Here is a 19,973-nt window from a genome sequence, read left to right as displayed (position 1 = left end):
AAAGATTTTATTTATTTACTTGACAGAGATCACAAGTAGACAGAGAGGCTGGCAGAGGGGGAAGCAGGCTCCCCGCTGAGCAGAGAGCCCGATTCCATTCAGGGCTCGATCCCAGGACTCTGGGATCATGATCTGAGCTGAAGGCAGAGGCTCAACCCACTGAGCCACCCAGGCGCCCCTAAAAAAAGTTTCAAACTAGAATTCTAAAGATTGTTTAAGATGATACTGGTGTTGGGGCGCCTGGGTGGCTCAGTGGGTTAAAGCCTCTGCCTTCAGCTCAGGTCATGATCTCGGGGTCCTGGGATCGAGCCCCATGTTGGGCTCTCTGCTCGGCAGGGAGCCTTCCTCCTCTCTCTGCCTGACTCTCTGCCTACTTGTGATCTCTGTCTGTCAAATAAATAAATAAAATATTAAAAAAAAAAAAAAAGAAAAAGATGATACTGGTGTTATCTTCCAGACTGACAAAGCTCATGACCTAAATTCTGGACTCTGGGAATCCCCTGGCATTGTGAAGAGGACAGGTTTCCTTCATTCGTTTTAAGAACCACCTCCTTTCCCCTCCCCTACCGGGGCGCCCCTCCCCTGCTCGTGGTGAATCTTATCAAAGTCAGTCCATAGCTGTTCCTTTGCCCTTGGACTACGAATGAAGGCTCCTTTTTCAAAACCTTGATCTCAGTTATGTTTTGGCTCAGGGCTTCACATACCTCTAGCTTCTCAAGAACTCTGTCTACCCCCAGCACTCTGATCTCCCCAACGTCTTGTCTGCGGCTAAGAACCAATTCGGACTGGTTGATGTAAAAGGCTGGGATGAAAGGAATAAGGATTCTTTGCATTCCGTTCTTGCTGCGCTCCCTGACCAGTGTGGCCCACCCATAGACTGCGGTGTCAGCCACGCTGAGGGCCTGGAGCAGCTCTTCAGACTGGGGTCGAGCCCTGATGAGGCAGACATAAACCCCTGCAGGAAAGATGAAAAACGAGCAGGGAAGGTTGAGAAGCTCTGTTCAGCCAGCCGGCTTGAAATAGGAAGGAAACATGGACGCAAGTGCAGAAGAAAAGGTGAATTCAATTTTGACCGTTCCCTCTTAGCAGACTGTTGGCCACTGTGGGGAGGGAATGTACCGGAGAAAAACAGCTGAACTTGTTGCTTAAATCTGGTAAATAACACAGGGCAAATGGAAACTAAGCAGATGTAGAATGAGGTAACCAACAGTTGCCAAGATCAGGAAAGGGTTTGTGAAAAGCTTTGAGCATGGCTTAGTCACTTCCCCGTCAAACCATACCTCGACGGAATATTGTGCTAGTTATCCCTGCTCGAACTCCGCTGTCTTTTCACAGCCACCCTTTACTTCATTCCTTAATCCAACCATCCGAATCTTGCTAACTCCTCTTTTTGAAATGTCTGACACTTGCCGCTCCGTTAGTATCTCCCTGTTACTTGGGCTAGACCCTCAGCGGGTCATGCTTGGATTACTGCAGGGCCCTTCCCTGGCCGCCCTGCTGCCGCCTCTTCCCTCTCCATTCTGTGTCCTGCCGAACTCCGGGCTCTTTATTGCCTGGGATGTCCTGGCCTGTGGCCTCTCACATCTAGCGCATTCCTAGTCATCCTTCCACAAGCCTTGCTGTGTAAAACTGACCAACCCCCAGGTTCGAGGTGGCTGCTCCACTTTCCTTCCTGTCTCTACAGCATTCCATGCGTCTCTGCTCTGACATCTCCCGGCACAACGCTGGTGAAAATGAGAAGCCCTGACTTGCTCCCCTGTGTACACCTAGTCCCTGTCCTGGCACCAGGCATTCTGGTTAGTGCCCACCAGTTTCTTGAGTGAGCCTTCCGTCAGTGGCTGCTTGCTACTCGCGCCATACTGCCCGGCCTTAGAGCAGAAGGTCTTGGCCTGTAGCACTATCCTATTTATGCCTTAAGTTTGACATGAATCCTCTCGTTCTACAAGGTGATTCATATGAAATTCCAATGTCATGCCTGTTTCTGCTTTATGCTAGTTAATGCTACTCTGCCTGGAATATCCTTCAGTTTAACCATAAACACTCCAACACTGCTACTTCCTGGGGATAAAAGAGGAAGGATCCAAGCCCAGAGATAACAGGGACGGACTAGCAAAGAAGAAAGTAGAAGACTCTAGTAGAAAAAGCACAGGGTGTTACAGAGACTAAACAAAAACGCTGGTTGAGAAAGTTTCCATAGTTCTACAGCAGATGAAACTGCAAAGTGTAAATGCAACCCAGGAAGGAAGTGGTACATGTGCAGGGACAGAAACAAGGGCGCCAGATGCAGCGAGTGGGACCCACCTCTCTCCATGCTGAACCCCGCGCGGACGTGGAAGACTTTGCTTGCCGGGATGTCTAGCAAAGTATTGCTGAACTGCACGTGGCACAGCACAAGGGTCTCAGGAAGAAGTACTGTTGTGATGGCCAAGGCCTGACTTGGGGTACAGGATCCTAATAAGCAGAAAAGAGAGAAATGACTGCCGTAAGAATCTGTAAAAGAAGAAACTTACATAAGCCAGTAGTTTGATTTAAAAAAAAAAAAAAAAAAAGGCAAGGCACGTGGATGGCTCAGTCTGTGGAGCAACTGACTCGATTTCGGCTCAGGTCATGATCCAGGGTTGTGTCATGGAGCCCTGTGATGGCGTCTGCACTCAGCGCGGAGTCTGCTTGAGATTCTCTCTCTCTCTCAATTTTTTTTTTTTTTAAAGACTTTATTTATTTATTTGAAAGAGAGACAGCACAAGCAGAGGGGAGGGACAAGCAGACGCCCTGACAATTGGGGAGCCCGATGCAGGGCTCCATCCCAGGACTCCAGGATCATGATGAGAGCAGAAGACCGACATTTAAGCAACTGAGCCACCCAGGTGCCCCTCAAATAAGTAAATCTTAAAAAGGGAGGCTAGGGAAGCAGCTGGGTCACAGAAGCATGCAACTCTTCATCTCAGGGTTGTTAGTTCAAACCCCACACCGGGTATAGAAATTACTTAAATAAAAAAAAAATTTTAAATAGCAAAAGAGAGGGCGCCTGGGTGGCTCAGTGGGTTAAGCCGCTGCCTTCGGCTCAGGTCATGACCTCAGGGTCCTGGGATCAAGTCCCGCATCGGGCTCTCTGCTCAGCAGGGAGCCTGCTTCCTCCTCTCTCTCTGCCTGCCTCTGCCTACTTGTGATCTCTGTTAAATAAATAAATAAAAATCTTTTAAATAAATAAATAAATAAAATATCCTTTAAAAAAAAAGCAAAAGAGAGGGTTCTGTCTTACTAGGCCAGCCCCTTTGGCTCCTGCCACAGTCAAGATAAAAGAATGGTCTAAGACCCTTACTTTTGCTGATTTGTGAATGACTATAGTGGCGCTTCCATTATCAATATCATAGGTGGGTCCTCTTTCAAAAGTTTCTAAAATTTGTCAGTGGGAATGAGACAGATTCCGGGAAAACTGGACAGCAATTACAGCTGGGAGGCTTTTCAGTCTAGGAAGTCTGATTTTCCATAACTGATTGCAGTGTGATTCAAATTAGAGATCTCCAGAATATTACACATGGTGGGGGCACCTGGGTGGCTCAGTGGGTTAAGCCTCTACCTTGGGCTCAGGTCATGGTCCCAGGATCCTGGGATCGAGTCCCGCATCGGACTCCCTGTTCCACAGGGAGCCTGCTTCCCCCTCTCTCTCTCTCTGCCTGCCTCTCTGACTACTTGTGATCTCTGTCTGTCAAATAAATAAATAAAATCTTTAAAAAAAAAAAAGAATATTACACATGGTGTCTTAAGTAGGAGCCACACAGCCTTCAAGAAACGGACAGTTTCAATGGACAGCCTTCTAGATTAAGTAGGAGGTGGTGTCCTGTCCAAAATTTTCCGTTGCACAGTTTCTGAAGTTCTTCCTCATCTGCCAGTAGTCAGTCCGGGGACCATTCTCATCTTTTGGAGACTACAAGCAATATCAAAGGAGTTGTTTCATAATAAAATAAGCTGTGGTTTTAGAGAGATTCTGGGAGGAAAAATTGCAGTCTGTGTATCTTAAGGCAGAGAGCAGTGTATGAATATGTTATACATGTTTAACACTTTGTAAAAGAACCTGGAACACTGTAAAAATTAAGTATTTATATATACTTAGATTATACTTACAAAATTAAATAATGTGAAAAGAAAGTAAGTGCTTAAAAACTGAATGACCAAAAGGGCAATTAGACTTAAATTTTACAGACAGTAATATTTTGGACTTCTTGGTTTTGCATGCTCTCTTTGCAAAAAAAAAAACCAAAAAACAAAAACAGAATTTGTTCTTTCTTTAAAAAAATGAAAGAATTGGGGCGCCTGGGTGGCTCAGTGGGTTAAAGCCTCTGTCTTCAACTCAAGTCATGATCACAGGGCCCTGGGATTAAGCCCCACATCGGGCTCTCTGCTCAGCGGGGAGCCTGCTTCCTCCTCTCTCTGCCTGCCTCTGTGCCTACTTGTGATCTCTGTCAAATAAATGGATAAAATCTTTAAAAAAGGTAAAAATAAAAATTAAAAAAAAAGAATTTACATGGACTTTGGAGTGGGACAGATGTACCAATTCTGCCACTAACTACATGTTACTTGCTCTTAGATTTGGTATTTCTCATTTTTAAAATGACGGTAATTATTACATAAGATTGTTAAATGAGGGGCACCTGAGTGGCTCAGTCGGTTAAGCATCTTTTTTTTTTTTTTTTTTTTAAGCATCTTTTTTTTTTTTTAATTTTCATGTAGACTTTTTTTTTTTTAAAGATTTTATTTATTTATTTGACAAACAAGAGATCACAAGGAGGCAGAGAGACAGGTTGGGGGGGGCGGGTGGGAAGCAGGCTCCCCGCTGAGTGGAGAGCCGGATGCTGGGCTCAATCCCAGGACCCTGGGATCATGGCCTGAGCTGAAGGTGGAGGCTTAACCCACTGATCCACTCATGCGCCCCATGTTTATTATTTTTTTAAAGTAATCTCTATGCCCAATGTGGGGCTTAAACTCATGACCCTGAGATCAAGAGTCTCATGCTGCTCTGAGTCAGGCACCACCTTCCCACCTTTTACTGACAATAAATTACAGCCCAGTACAGAACAAAAAAACATAAACGGTAAATTTGTTGAGCAAATAACAGTTAAAATGTCGCATACTCCAACACTTCTTAAATCTAGGGAAGCTGGAAAAGAATTGGGTCTGAGGCCTTATCCCAAACTTATTAACTATCTGGATGGAGCCTAAGACCATATTTTTACAAAAGTTTCATCGGGTAGCTTTGAAAATCAGCCATATTTGGAAATCCCTGGTTTAGGCCACCTCTCAGGCAAGGTTATAACTAGAAAAACGACAGTGACCAAGTTTAGCCTATACCAAAACCTGGTATCGAGTTATTTTGTGAAGTTACAGCAGTCAATGATTTATTTATTAAAGGTGGAGTCAGTTCTGAAATAAAAAAAAATATGGACTGCTAGTGTAAGGGGTACATGAGAAGGAAGACAGAAATGATGGGAACAATCACCCAGACCTATTAAGAGACCTGACCTTTGAGATTAGCACCATTTCTGCCAGTGGTAATGAAGAGCTTGAACACAGTTGAATTGGGGGTATTGGTGAGGTAGGTCTTGAGGTCATAACTGAGCGTTAATCTTGATGATGCATTGACCACCACCTGTGAGCAAACCAAAGGAAAATCTGTCCCTAATTCTTAGAAAATATTGTTCTCTCCCTCTCTACGCTTCATAACTTACCCAACCGAAAGCGCCATCTCACTCAAGGCCCGGGGGCCTTTCTACTTCACATAGTTAAGAACCACAAAATCTGTTTACCTTTGAGAAGAAAATAACATTTTTTTTCCCTAAAAGGAGGTCTTTGTCCATTATTCTGTTTGACATCTTCCCTTTAGATGACCCCCTATTAAAATGCCTTCAAAGAAAACTGCAACTTTCGTTAGCTGCATATAATCTCAGCCTTTTCTGAAACTTCAAAGTACTTTGTTTCTCTCAGTATACTTGTAATGTTCTGTCTTGTGCTGTGGGTATTTGTATTTTTGTTAAAAATCATTCCTATTTGAATCTAAGTTCTTCAACTGAGAGACTAATCTATCTTTGTATATCCTGTAATGTGCCTTGTATTTAAAGCAAGTGCTTCATGATTACATTGAGAGAAGATAATTAATGATGGCTCTCTGCCCCCAAATATCTTCAACTTAAATGTATATTATCTTGTCACTGTATCATTATGTCATTATTCATGACATTATTCATTACATTAAGTGTGTATTGTATTACAGTACACAGTCTTCTCAGTACTACCATGATTTTTTGTTTTTTTCAAATATTCAAGAACCTTGAAACCAAGTTAGTGACATTAAATGCTCAGGAAGGGAAGGAGTTTTGTCTTTCTCATCTTTGTGTTTCCAGAGTCTGTCACAGGGCTACACAGAAGCGGCCTCCATGGGTGTCTGTTCGTTAGTACACTATTAAATGATGATTTTACACAGTATACCACCTAGGGTCTATCACACCCTTTTTGACTTCTCTGTAGCCTCTGACAGCAAAGGCCAGTTCCTCCCGTGTGACCCTCTCTCTGCTTCCCCAGCACTGAAACCCTTCTCAAATTCCTCAAGTTGCTGCCTCTGTCCCCAGCCCTCTTTTTTTTTTTTAAAGCTTTTATTTATTTATTTTTAAAAGATTTTATTTATTTATTTGACAGAGATCACAGGCAGGCAGAGAGGCAGGCGGGGTGGGGGGGGAGGTAAGCAGGCTCCCTGCTGAGCAGAGAGCCCGATGCGGGGCTCGATCCCAGGACCCTGAGACCATGACCTGAGCCGAAGGCAGAGGCTTTAACCCATTAAGCCACCCAGGTGCCTCTTGTGTATTTTTTTTTTTTTTAAAGACTTATCCACCTATTTGAGAGAGGAATATCAGAGTCGGGGGAGGGACAGAAGGGGACGGAGAGAAGTAGACTCTGCGCTGAGTACAGACCCCAAGATTATGACCCAAGTCAAAATCAAGAGTCAGATACTTGATTGACTGAGCCAGCCAGATGCCCCTCTTCTGTTTTTTTTTTTTTTTTTTTTTTTTAAGATTTTATTTATTTAGGGCACCTGGGTGGCTCAGTGGGTTAAGCCTCTGCCTTCGGCTCAGGTCATGATCCCAGGGTCCTGGGATCGAGCCCCACATCGGGCTCTCTGCTCAGCGGGGAGCCTGCTTACCTCCCCCCCCACCCCGCCTGCCTCTCTGCCTGCTTGTGATCTTTGTCTGTCAAATAAATAAAATCTTTAAAAAAAAAAGATTTTATTTATTTATTTGAGAGAGATTGAGAACACAAGCAGGGAGAGGGGCAGGACGGCAGAAAAAAGCAAACTCCCACTGGGCAGGGAGCCTGATGTAGGGCTTGATCCCAGGACCCTGAAATCATGACCTGAACTGAAGGCAGACGCGTAACCGACAGCCAGGAGGCATCCACCACACACAATTTTTTTTTTGAAGCTGCACATCAAGAATCAGACACTCCCCTAACTGAGCCAGCCGGGCGTGTCTGGACTCTAGGAGCACTTCTAACTTGTCACTTGTAAAGCACTGGTCAGTTATGTTTTAGTTACTTAAACTGTCTACATGTAATTATTTCTGTCCTCACTAGACTGTGAACTCCTTACAACATGGCACCAGATACCCTGTGAGCAGTTCAATCATCTATAAAATTGGGATAATACTTTGCAGGGTTGTGAAGATTAAGAATGATATTTATACTGATGTAAAATAAAAATTTAAAAAAACAGATGCAAAATGCCAACCCCACAGTAGATGTTCAACAAATGATAGCTGTTACATTTGAGTAATGAAAAGAGGAACAAACAGGTCCTCTGGGCACTGAGGAGGGAGACCCAACATGGATTTAAGGGGAAAGAGAAAAGGCTTCATCAAGCCAACCCTTCACTTGTTCGACCATCTCACCTGCTAAAGGTTGTTGCTTCAGCAACGCTCCCTACTCCTGCATCGCATTTTCCCTTCTCTACTAAACACTCCTAAATCATTTTTTCTCCCATCTCAAAAAATGACCAACCAAACAAAAATTTGACTCCAGTTCCTCACAGAGCTGTCTTACGCCCCAAACCCACACGTCCTCTCAATTCTCCAGACTTCCGCCCCTGTCACTGCACTGAAGCCACTCCGTCAAGTAACCACCCTGTACTGCGAACCCATCTGGCATTTTGTCTTCAGGCTACTTGGCCTATCGATAATCTTCGACGTGGCTGATCCTTCGCTCCCTCCTTGAGATACAGGGACCCCTTCACTTCTCAAAAATTTACATTAAGCCCCATCACTTTCAAGAAAGACATTAGTAAATGGTTTCCCTAAGAAAAATAAATCCAAAGACGATTTTTGCTTTTACAAAAAAAGGTAAAAAGGGAAAGTAGCATTCAGCATGTGTTTCGTTTTTTTTTTTTAAGATTTTATTTATTTATTTGACAGACAGAGATCACAAGTAAGCAGAGAGGCAGGCAGAGAGAGAGGGGGAAGCAGGCTCCCTGCTGAGCAGAGAGCCCGATGCGGGACTCGATCCCAGGACCCTGAGATCATGACCTGAGCTGAAGGCAGCGGCTTAACCCACTGAGCCACCCAGGCGCCCTTCAGCATGTGTTTTGCAGAAAGCGTGCACCCCAGGCCCCTTCCCTGGGAACCACATTCAGCAACTAAGCATTCAGCTGTGTAGCTTTTCTTTTTTTTCAGATTCTATTTATTATTTCTTTGAAAGAGAGAGAGCATACAAGCATAAGTTGGGGGGAGGAGCAGAGGGATAGAGACAAGCAGACTCCATGAGCACAGAGCCAGATGCAGGGCTCGATCTCAGAACTCTGAGATCATGACCTGAGCTGAAATCCAGAGTTGGACCCTTAACCTCCTGCACCACTGAGGTTCCCCTCAAGTGATGGCAATTCTGTCCTTTTAGTTATTGAGTCAAAAACCTGAAGTCATTTTTTTAAAAATTTGAAGTCAATTATATATCATCTGATTTTATCACATCATCAGATTACATATAATCTGCTAAGAAATTCTACTGGCTCTACCTATAAAGTACACTAGAATCTGACCAACTTCCCATGACCTCCTCTGTTACCAGACTGGTACCCCAGAGCACCATCCTATCTTACCTGGATCATTGCAAGAATAGCTTCCCAACTCTTCAACCCTTGCCCCTACTGTCTAGTACCAACCAGTAGCTACAGTGATATCTATCTATCTATCTATCTATCTATCTATCTATCTCACACCACCTTGTTTTGGGGGGAGGAGTTGGCACCGCTTTATTTATTTATTTGTTTTATTTATTTATTTATTTATTTATTTTTAAAGATTCTGTTTATTTGAGAGAGAGAGAGAGCATGACCCAGGGCAGAGGGAAAGAGAAAAGCAGACTCCCTGCTGAGCAAGGAACACAACACAGGGCCTCAATCCCAGGACCCTAAAATCATGACCTGAGCCAAAGGCAGATACCCAGCTGACTGAGCCACCCTGGTGCCCCTGGTGTTGTTTTAAAGATTTTTTGGGGGACGCCTGGGTGGCTCAGTTATGCGTCTGCCTTCAGCTCAGGTCACAACCCCAGGGTCCTGGGATTGAGTTCCCCATCAGCATCTGCTCAGCAGGAAGTCTGCTTCTCCCTCTCTCTCTGCCTGCCTCTCTGACTACTTATGATCTCTGTCAAATAAATAAATAAAATATTGAAAAAAAAAGATCCTGTGCAGCTGGACGGTATACATGTGTACGAATATCCTCTAATACAAATCAAAATACTAAAAAAAAATTTACTTATTTGAGGGGGAAGGGCCAGAGGGAGAGGGAGAATCTCAACAGACTCCCTACTGAGCACAGAGCCCGGTGTGGGGCTCAATCTCAAACCCCGAGATATGACCTAAGCTGAACTGTCTGAGCCACCCACGCACTCCACCACAGTGATATTTTAAAGTATAAATCACACTAGTCATTCTTCTGAAACTTTTTTGTTTGTTTTTGAGAGAGAGTGAGCAGGGGGAGGAGCAGAGGGAGAGAGAGAAGCAGGCTCCTTGCTGAGCAGGAAGCCCGATGTGGGGCTCAAGCCTAGGATCCTGACATCATGACCCGAGCTGAAGGCAGACGCCCAACCAACTGAGCCACCCAGGCGCCCCTTATCTATCTATCTATCTATCTATCTATCTATCCATTTATTCAGGTTAAGAATCCTAATCACAGGGCACCTGGGTGGCTCAGTGGTTAAAGCCTCTGCCTTCGGCTCAGGTCATGATCCCAGTATCCTGGGATCGAGCCCCGCATCGGGCTCTCTGCTCAGCGGGGAGCCTGCTTCCTCCTCTCTCTCTGCCTGCCTCTCTGCCTAACTTGTGATCTCTGTCTGTCAAATAAATAAATAAAATATTTAAAAAATATATTATTTATTTATTTGACAGAGGCACACAGGGGGAGTGGGAGAGGGAGAAGCAGGCTTCCCGCCAAGCATGGAGCCAGATGCGAGGCTCGATCCCAGGACCCTGTGATCATGACCTGAGCCGAAGGCAGACGCTTAACGACTGAGCTACCCAGGCGCCTCCTAATCACGTTTAGCTTTGTATTCCAAAGTTTTCTGGCTGGCTTTATATCTGACATGTCAGTATATATCTTTTCCTCAGATGTGTATTCTATATGCATATCCCCAAATATGGAAATAGTCACACTGGCCTTGTTAGGGTTACCTCTCGGTATGTTTTTACCACTCCTGGGATGTCATGAAAGACTGTTGCTATTCCTGGACTCCTGGCCACTCCCACTCCGGTGCCAGTGTCTGCTTGTAGAATGTTATCAGCAGAAATCATCCAAATCCCAGGTTCACCTAGGGAAGGACAAGAGAAAGCACTTGGTTGCAACCTCTGATCTGAATGGAAGGTCACTCTGCCCTTATGCAGACTCTGTATCAGCACACCGTTCAAGCACACAGGTATCTTTTCCTAGGAGGAACATTCAGCTTTGAAGATAACTTTATTTTCAGGTTCCCCTGAAATACCCACAATTCCCCCATCATACCCACAACATAAAACAAGGATTACCTCAGAATCACAGAAGGAGCTACTTAGTTGGAGGATCTAACTGTTCTTAGGAAATAGGAAAAAATATTTTACACACAGGAATAACGGTCTTTCACCTACTGATAGGTATCAGCAGAAGACTGAAAAAAGGTGACAGCTGGCAAGGAAGAAGGTTTGTTTGCTTTGGCTTCAGTCTCAAAGTGGCAGAAAAATGCTACCTGGAGTTGGCGTTCGATTACTGATCCTGGTATTGGTCCTTTTGCTTCCCATTCAAAGTGGTATAGATTTAGAAAGTCAGAGTATTCCAGAATGAAAGATAGGGCAGTCCTAACAAAATCTAGCAAAAGAGTCTTTCACTGACAAGAGAGTAACAATCATAAGATTGTAACTCCGTCAGCCCTAAAGCAGGGCTAGCTCAATGGCCCTGGGTTCCATGGTCGTGGTGGTTGCTTGCAAATCAGTCCTTATAGGATTGGGGGATCTGACCTGAGCCAAGTGGACTCCCTCTCAGTCAAGCCCTGAATATACAGACTCTGGCCTCACATCACATCACTGTACCCACATGGATCCGCAGCTCCCAGAAGAGGTCACAGGGCCATACAACGCGCCCTAGTCCTGCTCGGAGGGAGGACTGGGACGCACACACCCAGGCAGGGCACTTAGCTTTGGAATATGCTCTCAGTAAACCCAGAGAACCGATACTCATTTTTTTTTTTTTTTTTTTTATAAAGATTTTTATTTATTTATTTATTTGACAGAGAGAGATTACAAGTAGGCAGAGAGGCAGGCAGAGAGAGAGAGAGAGAGAGAGAGAGAGAGAGAAGCAGGCTGCCTGCCGAGCAGGAGCCCGATGCGGGACTCGATCCCAGGACCCTGAGATCATGACCTGAGCTGAAGGCAGCGGCTTAACCCACTGAGCCACCCAGGTGCCCCCCGATACTCATTTATTAACCAAAGACTGATGTTCTTGCGCTCAATAGCACTTTTTAGGGCAGAAATGCTTTGTTGATCGAGAGTACAGTCTAGCCCAGTACAAGGCCAAACCTTACTATGCTGATGATGTATTTAAGAGTTAGGCCTTCAGATGTCTCTCACAAAACAGCGCACTCACAGTTGGGTCCTAGAACTAAAGCCGCACCGCGCTTCCCTTCACTTCAGCGCATCCTTTACTCTTCAGCTTGCCGACTCCCTCCTTCAGAAGCTGGGAAGGGGCCAGGAGACAAGGTACCCACACCACCTGCGTAATAGTACAGTAAGCTATGCGACCAGGAGGTGCATGACCAATATTCCTAGAGAGACCCTCAATATTTTTTTTTAAAGATTTTATTTTTGGGGGCACCTGAATGTTCAGTGGATCAAACATTCAATTCTTGATTCTGGCTCAGGTCATAATCTCAAGAGCTGTGGGATCAAGCTCCACCCTTAGGCTCCAGGCTTGTGGGGAATCTGCAATTTGATTCTCTCCCTCTTCAGCTGCCCCTCCCCCCACCTCTCTCTCTCTCTCAAATAAACAGATCTTTTTTAAAAAAATATTTTATTTTATTTTTTTTTAAGATTTTACTTATTTATTTGTCAGAGAGAGTAAGCACAGGCAGACAGAGTGGCAGGCAGAGGCAGAGGGAGTAGTAGACTCCCCGCTGAGCAAGGAGCCCGATGTGGGACTCGATCCCAGGACGCTGGGATCATGACCTGAGCCGAAGGCAGCCACCCAACCAACTGAGCCATCCAGGCGTCCCTATTTTATTTTATTTTTTTTTAATAATCTCTGCACCCAACATGGGGCTTAAACCAAAGCTCCAAGATCAAGAGTTGCACATTCTACTGACTGAGCCATCCAGATGATCCTAGGCCCTCAGATTTTAAATCATTTTGAAAGAATTATCTAAGGGATGAGTTGTTTTCTCATCCTGTCAGCTGTGAAGTTAAGAAAGGGAAGGGGCACCTGGGTGGCTCAGTGGGTTAAGCCACTGCCTTCGGCTTCGGTCACAATCTCAGGTCCTGGGATCTAGCCCCGCCTCGGGCTCTCTGCTCAGCGGGGAGCCTGCTTCTCCCTCTCTCTGCCTGCCTCTCTGCCTGCTTGTGATCTCTCTCTGTCAAATAAATAAATAAAATCTTTAAAAGAAAAAAAGAAAGAGAAGGTATCCAGACCATTGTGGTTGAGGAGGTGTGTCCTGAAGCAGATGACGTCTCCAACAAAGGTGAGCTGGGTGTCTGGCATGATGGCGTGCTCCACAGCAACTGGGATGTAATCTGCCACACCTGGGTGTCTCCGGTCCCAGATTCCCACAAGCGTCACTCCTGTGTTCACTGCCTGGGCCACATAAGTATAGTTCCTATTCCCTGGCCCAATAAGTAGCAGGTCATCTCTGAAAGGAGACAAGAAAGTAGCAGGTCATCTCTAAAAGATCACTGTTAGGACACAGTTCTGGGGGCAGAGCTCATCACAGCATTTTCTATTCAACAGCTCAAAGGTTCAGAAAGAATTCTACAGTGGAGGGCAAGCAATGAGTGGCCAAGGGTCAGGTCTATTATATACAGAGTACCCAGTAAGCCCTTTTATTTTAAATTAAAAATTTGTTTTCCAGTAAAGCTTTTTTTTTTTAAGGTAGGTTCCATGCCCAGCATGACTTGAACTCACAGCCCTGAGATCAAGACCTGAGCTGAGATCGAGAGTTGGATGATTAACCGACTGAGCCACCCAGGCGCCCAGTACAGCTTTTTGATAATACTCCTACCAGTTCCCTATGGAGGCTTCCTGTGAACTAGGGCTTGACAGATTGAAAACACCCTGAAATACTTCTTCATTGAACAACCAGCACCATCTGGTGTTTCCCGTCCTAATGAAAGAAATAAATATCAGGTTCTGAGTCGAGAACATGAGAATTTACTGGATAACCCTAGCCTATCTGCACAGTTTCTCCCCCAACGTGGGTATCATTCCTTCGACTCCGCACCTGTTCAGAGCCAGATGAAGCTGGGTGTTGTGCGTGTGGAGTTTCTCTCCGATGCTGTTGTAGAACCGGACAGTGAAGGTGAGAGACGCGCCCACAGGAAACGCCGGCAGAGCCCTCCCGCGGGCGGCGTACAGCTTGGGTTGGCTGCTCATCCGCAGGTATGCCACTGGTGCCACCTGTGGGAGCAGGGCCACCGGAGAGGAGCTGCGACAGATGCTGAAGCTCACAGGCCGCGGTAAAAACGGGGTTCTTCTCTCATAGGAAACAGCTCCTCATAGGGGATGACTTAAGTCAGAGTTGGGTAAGAAATACGATAGTGCAGGAAACGGCCCCTTAATTCTTAAAGCTGAGAGAATGCGGAGAGAAGGTGGAACTTTCTTTTTAAGATTTTATTTATTTACTTGAGAGACAGAGTGCACACGGACAAGCAGGGGGAGGGGCAGAAGAAGAGACAGAATATATATATATTTTTAAGATTTTATTTATTGGGGCACCTGAGTGGCTCCAGCATTAAGCATCTGCCTTTGGCTCAGGTCATGATCCCAGAGTCCTGGGATCAAGCCCCACACTGGGCTCCCTGCTTGGCAAGAGGCCTGCTTCTCCCTCTCCCACTCCCCCTGCTTGTGTTCCCTCTCTCACTGTCAAATAAAGAAATAAAATCTTTTTAAAAAAATTATTTATTTATTTGAGAGAGAGAGAGAGAGAATGAGAGGAGGAAGCAGGCTCCCCACTGAGCAGGGAGCCTGATGTGGGGCTCAATCCCAGGACCCTGGGATCATGACCTGAGCCAACGGCAGCGGCTTAAGACTGAGTCACCCAGGCGACCCATGGAGAGCGAGAATCTCAAGCAGACTCCATCCCCAGCATGGAGCCTGACACAGGGTTCAATCTTACAACACTGAGATCATGACCTGAGCCAAAACCAAAAGCTGGATGCTTAACTCAATGTGCCACCCAGGCACTCTATGTTAGACTGAATTTTTAAATTCTAGTAACAAAGCCTAATTTTGGTAGCAATAGTTCTACCTTGCCCCACACCCTTTTGCCAACACTGCTCAGAAGTGCACCAATTTGAGGCTGATCCCTCTTATAACAAGGGCTCTAAAGGTCACTTTTAATTTGATGGCTTATATCCCATGTCAAGACTGTCTTCTATCTTACAGTTCGTTCTGACTTCCAGGGAAGTTCCTAGTTCTTAAATCCGGAAATCTGCCTCTTCAGGCCATGGTATTCCTTTTATTTTTTCTTTTTCTTTTAAAGATTTTATTTATTTATTTGACAGACAGAGATCACAAGTAGGCAGAGAGGCAGGTGGAGAGAGAGGGGAAGCAGGCTCCCTGCTGAGCAGAGAGCCCGATGTGGGGCTCGATCCCAGGACCCTGGGATCATGATCTGAGCCGAAGGCGGAGGCTTTAACCCACTGAGCCACCCAGGCGCCCCTTCCTTTTATTTTTTCTTGAGCAAGTCCCTGAACTCACCTGAACTCCAGTTATGGTTGTCTGGTTGACTCCAAAAGGTTCTACAGACGTGACTTCCAACACAGCAGTACCTGCGACGGAACCGGCTCTCAGGAGCCCTTCGCCATCCTCCTCGATGACAGACGGATCAGGGAAACACTTGAGAACACGGGAAGTCACAAAGGCGGCCCCTTCCCTAGGGAACAAATGGAACAGGTGGCATCTCTTGGGGGTTGTGACCAGAAAGAAAGGAGATTGGCAGGGTTACTGTCAGAAACTACTCCGAGGAAACCACTTGCCATTCTCCATGCTATGTGCTTATTTGTTCCTCAAGTAAGCATCTGCGTTTGGATTATGCCTATCTCTCTAAAAATCATATCCTACTACATATTTATCATTAAAAATCATTCAGCTAGAGGCTCCTGGATGGCTCAGTCAGTTAAGCCTCTGCCTTCCGCTCAGGTCATGATCCTAGGGGTCCTGGGATCGAGCCCCACATGGGGCTCCCTGCTCAGTGGGGAGTCTGTTTCTCCTCCCTCTGCCCTTCCACCCTCACTCGTGCTCTCTCTCCATGCTCTCTCTCTCAAATAAATAAAATCTTTGAAAAATAATAAAAATAAATTTAAAATTCAGCTAAAAGGATTGAAACAGATATTTAAATAAATAGTTCCGTGTGATTGTTCATAGTAGTGTAATATTCACAAAAGCCAAAGGTAAAAACAACCCAAATGTCCAACAACAGATGAATGGATAAACTAAGTATGTTATATCCATACCGCAGAACATGATTTAGTCATTAAAAGAAATGAAATAAGGGCGCCTATTGAAATGAATAGGTGGCTCAGGTCATGATCTCAGGGTTCTGGGACCGAACCCCATGTCAGGCTCCATACTTAGCAGGGAGTCTGCTTCTCCCTCTCCCACTGCCCCTCCCCGTACTCGTGCTTGCTCTCGCTCCCTCTCTGTCTCTCAACTAAATAGGTCAGCGTGACTGCTGATGGGTCTTCTTTGGTGGCGATGAAAATGCCCTGGAACTGGACAGAGGTGAGGGTTGCGCAATACTGTGACGCACTAAACGCCCCCAAATCGTCCATTTTAAAATGGTTAATCCAGGGGCGCCTGGGTGGCTCAGTGGGTTAAGCCGCTGCCTTCAGCTCAGGTCATGATCTCAGGGTCCTGGGATCGAGTCCCGCGTCGGGCTCTCTGCTCAGCGGGGAGCCTGCTTCCTCCTCTCTCTCTCTCTGCCTGCCTCTCTGCCTACTTGTGATCTCTCTCTGTCAAATAAATAAATAAAAACTTAAAAAAAAAATAAAAATAAAAAATAAAAAAATAAAATGGTTAATCTGGGGCACCTGGGTGGCTCAGTTGTTAGCCGTCTGCCTCTGGCTCAGGTCATGGTCTTGGGGTCCTGGGATCGAGCCCCATGTTGGGCTCCCTGCTCTGAGGAGAACCTGTTTCTCTCTCTCCCTCTGCCTGCCTCTCTGCTTAATTGTGCTCTCTCTCTCTGTCAAATAAATAAATAAAATCTTTTTAAAAATAAATAAAATGGTTAATTTGGGGGTGCCTGCGTGGCTCAGTTGGTGAAGCATTCGGCTCAGGTCATGATTCCTGGGTCCTGGGATTGAGTCCCACATCGGGCTCCTTGGTCAGTGGGGAGCCTGCTTCTCCCTCTGCCTGCTGCCCCTCCCCTTGCTTGTGCTCTCTCATTCTAAAATCTTTTTTTTTTTTTAAGATTTTACTTATTTATTTACAGGTGCCCCACCTCTCTAAAGTCTTAAAAAAAGATTTTTAGGGGCGCCTGGGTGGCTCAGTGGGTTAAGCCGCTGCCTTCGGCTCAGGTCATGATCTCAGGGTCCTGGGATCGAGCCCCACATCGGGCTCTCTGCTCCGCAGGGAGCCTGCTTCCCTCTCTCTCTCTGCCTGCTTCTCTGTCTAGTTGTGATCTCTGTCTGTCAAATAAATAAATAAAATCTTTAAAAAAACAAAAAGATTTTTATGTAAGATGAATTTCACTTCAGATTAAAAAATTTAGATTAAAATTAAGATTAAAAAATCTTATTTCTGGATTAGAAAAATCACCTAGAAGGCAAGAGTTCTTTCCATGTTCCTAATGGTAAGGCTGGAACCTGGCCTGCCCTTCCCTAATTCCTCACCTGTTGGTGTGGAGTCTGAGCTGGGAATTCATGGGCATCCGAATTTGCTCAGGCTGGCACTCCGGAAAGAATAGTTGGAGTTTCTCAAACACCTAAAGTGAGAAAATAATGTCTTCCTCATTTCTGGAAAAGACAAAACTATAACCTTTGCTCACATATCAACTACAAATCAACATCTACATCATTTTAGCTTGGCCTGAGGGCCCACAACACTCTTTGTCAAGTGAGCCCGACACTTAAAACATGCCTCGGTGTTCTAGAACACAAATCTAATATTAGCCCCACTCCTGATGAAGCCACACTGACTACCACATCCTCTGTATCACTTAGATATTAGGTATAAAATAATTTTGAGGGGTGCCTGGGTGGCTCAGTGGGTTAAGCCTCTGCCTTCGGCTCAGGTCATGATCCCAGGGTCCTGGGATCGAGTCCCCATGTCAGACTCTCTGCTCAGCGGGAAGCCTGTTTCCTCCTCTCTCTCTCTGCCTGCCTCTCTGTCTACCTGTGATCTCTGTCTGTCAAATAAATAAATAAAATCTTAAGAAAAATAAAATAAAATAATTTTGAAATTTCTTTTTTTCTTTTTTTAAAGATTTTATTTATTTATTTGACAAACAGAGGTCACAAGTAGGCAGAGAGGCAGGCAGAGAGAGGGGGAAGTGGGCTCCCCGCTGAACAGAGAGCCGGATGCAGGGCTTGATCCCAGGACCCTGGGACCACGACTGGAGCCCAAGGCAGAGGCCCAACCCACTGAGCCACCCAGGTGCCCCATAATTTTGAAATTTCTAAATTTAGCTCTGGTTACCTGAAAAGAGATTTGAGAACAAAAACCTACAATAATAAATTAGGAAGGAACATTATTCAGGTTTTCTACTTCCTAGTAAAATGCGCTTTCCTCTACCCCTCACTGAATCAGAGAAACAAAACCAAAATAAAGGAGAAGAATAGAAAAAGAAAAAAAAAATCAGTCCTACACTCAGAGGCAGAGAAACTTATTCGCCCTCCAAAGATGATCATTTTTCTTTTGAACACTAAAAACAATAGGGCCCGTTAGCTTTCAGCCTGAGAAACCTGTGGAAACCAACCATCCATGCTCTTCACACTCCTGGAAGTTAGGGTTAGATCCCCTAAGTGGATGGTATCACGATATTTGTGTTAGGCAGAGCAGCTCGGAAATGAGTCCCTCTTTAGTTATTCTGCTTTGGTATCCTGTGTTTATTGTGTGGGGAGGTGAGGGGAGTGCACATTCTTACAGTTTCTAATATCAGTACTTATAGAGATGCAGTTAGGAAGAATGACGAAGCTCTAGAAACTCTGAGCCTGTTCTAGGGCTCCCTCGAGCACTTTCTCTACCTCTATCCAGACCAAGCTCCACATGGATGATAAGAGAATATAACTTTCTTCTCCTTGATATGTAAAAACAAAATTTAGGTTTGGGACCTTACCAGAATCTGAACTTCATCAGACAATTCTAATAAATTCCCCTCAAGCTGCCCAGAGGAACTGTTCATACAGCGGACAGTGACTTTGATACTGGTCCGACCAGCTGCTTTTGTGTGGACAACCATGGCAAAGTTATTTTCTACCGGGAGCTGTAGGAAAACCTGGAAAACAGTCAGGAATGGATTAAGAAATATTCATTAATAATCACTGTGCTCGGGGCACCTGGGTGGCTCAGTGGGTTAAGCCGCTGCCTTCCACTCAGGTCATGATCCCGGGGTCCTGGCTTCGAGCCCCATGTCAGGCTCTCTGCTTGGCAGGGAGCCTGTTTCCTCCTCTCTCTCTGCCTGCCTCTCCGCCTACTTGTGATCTCTGTCTGTCAGATAAATAAATAAAATCTTAAAATAAAAAAAGAAAATATATGCTAGATAGACCTGTAGAAAAGAACTAGAGTACCAGGGATTATTTTCATGGTTACTTCTTTTCATATTCCCAGCAACAGAGTCACCCCTAAAGTAAACTCCATGTATAGCACTCAAGTAATTCTGGCAAGCCTCTGTGAGAGTCTCATGTTATTTTTTTTTAAGTCTTTTTTTTTAAGTTTTTTAAATTTATTTGACAGAGAGAAGGATCACAAGTAGGCAGGGAGGCAGGCAGAGAGAGAGGGGGACGCAGGCTCCCCACCGAGCAGGGAGCCCAATGCGGGTCTTGATCCAAGGACCCTGGGATCATGACCTGAGCCAAAGGCAGTGGGCTTAACCCACTGAGCCACCCAGGCGCCCAATAAATAAAATCTTTAAAAAAATATATTTTATTGCCAGGGCGCCTGGGTGGCTCAGTTGTTAAGCGTCTGCCTTTGGCTCAGGTCGTGATCCCAGCGTCCTGGGATGGAGCCCTGCATTGGACTCCCTGCTCCAATGGGAAGCCTGCTTCTCCCTCT

General features: G+C 45.3%; 1 protein-coding gene across 9 annotated transcripts in view; it reads right to left on the bottom strand.

Annotated features, from left to right (window-relative positions):
* NUP210L (nucleoporin 210 like) overlaps nt 1-19,973 on the bottom strand; it is an 85,382-nt gene that overhangs the window by 4,563 nt on the left and 60,846 nt on the right. For 8 of the 9 annotated variants that reach the window (XM_032317395.1, XM_032317396.1, XM_032317398.1 and 5 more), the window contains 9 exons: nt 19,039-19,197; nt 17,594-17,685; nt 15,462-15,636; nt 13,984-14,159; nt 13,178-13,395; nt 10,700-10,836; nt 5,518-5,644; nt 2,302-2,451; nt 705-955 (listed from right to left, as the gene is read on the bottom strand). In XM_032317395.1, coding sequence (XP_032173286.1) covers nt 705-955; nt 2,302-2,451; nt 5,518-5,644; nt 10,700-10,836; nt 13,178-13,395; nt 13,984-14,159; nt 15,462-15,636; nt 17,594-17,685; nt 19,039-19,197 — 1,485 coding nt within the window. Of the gene's footprint in view, nt 1-704; nt 956-2,301; nt 2,452-5,517; nt 5,645-10,699; nt 10,837-13,177; nt 13,396-13,983; nt 14,160-15,461; nt 15,637-17,593; nt 17,686-19,038; nt 19,198-19,973 lie in introns of those variants that run through there. The other variant, XR_004279970.1, reaches the window with a different exon arrangement.

This window comes from Mustela erminea, chromosome 17, assembly GCF_009829155.1.
Source record: "Mustela erminea isolate mMusErm1 chromosome 17, mMusErm1.Pri, whole genome shotgun sequence".
NCBI lineage: Eukaryota > Metazoa > Chordata > Mammalia > Carnivora > Mustelidae > Mustela > Mustela erminea.
The sequence above is the reverse complement of the archived record's forward strand: the minus strand, read 5'-3'. Positions and strand labels throughout refer to the sequence as shown.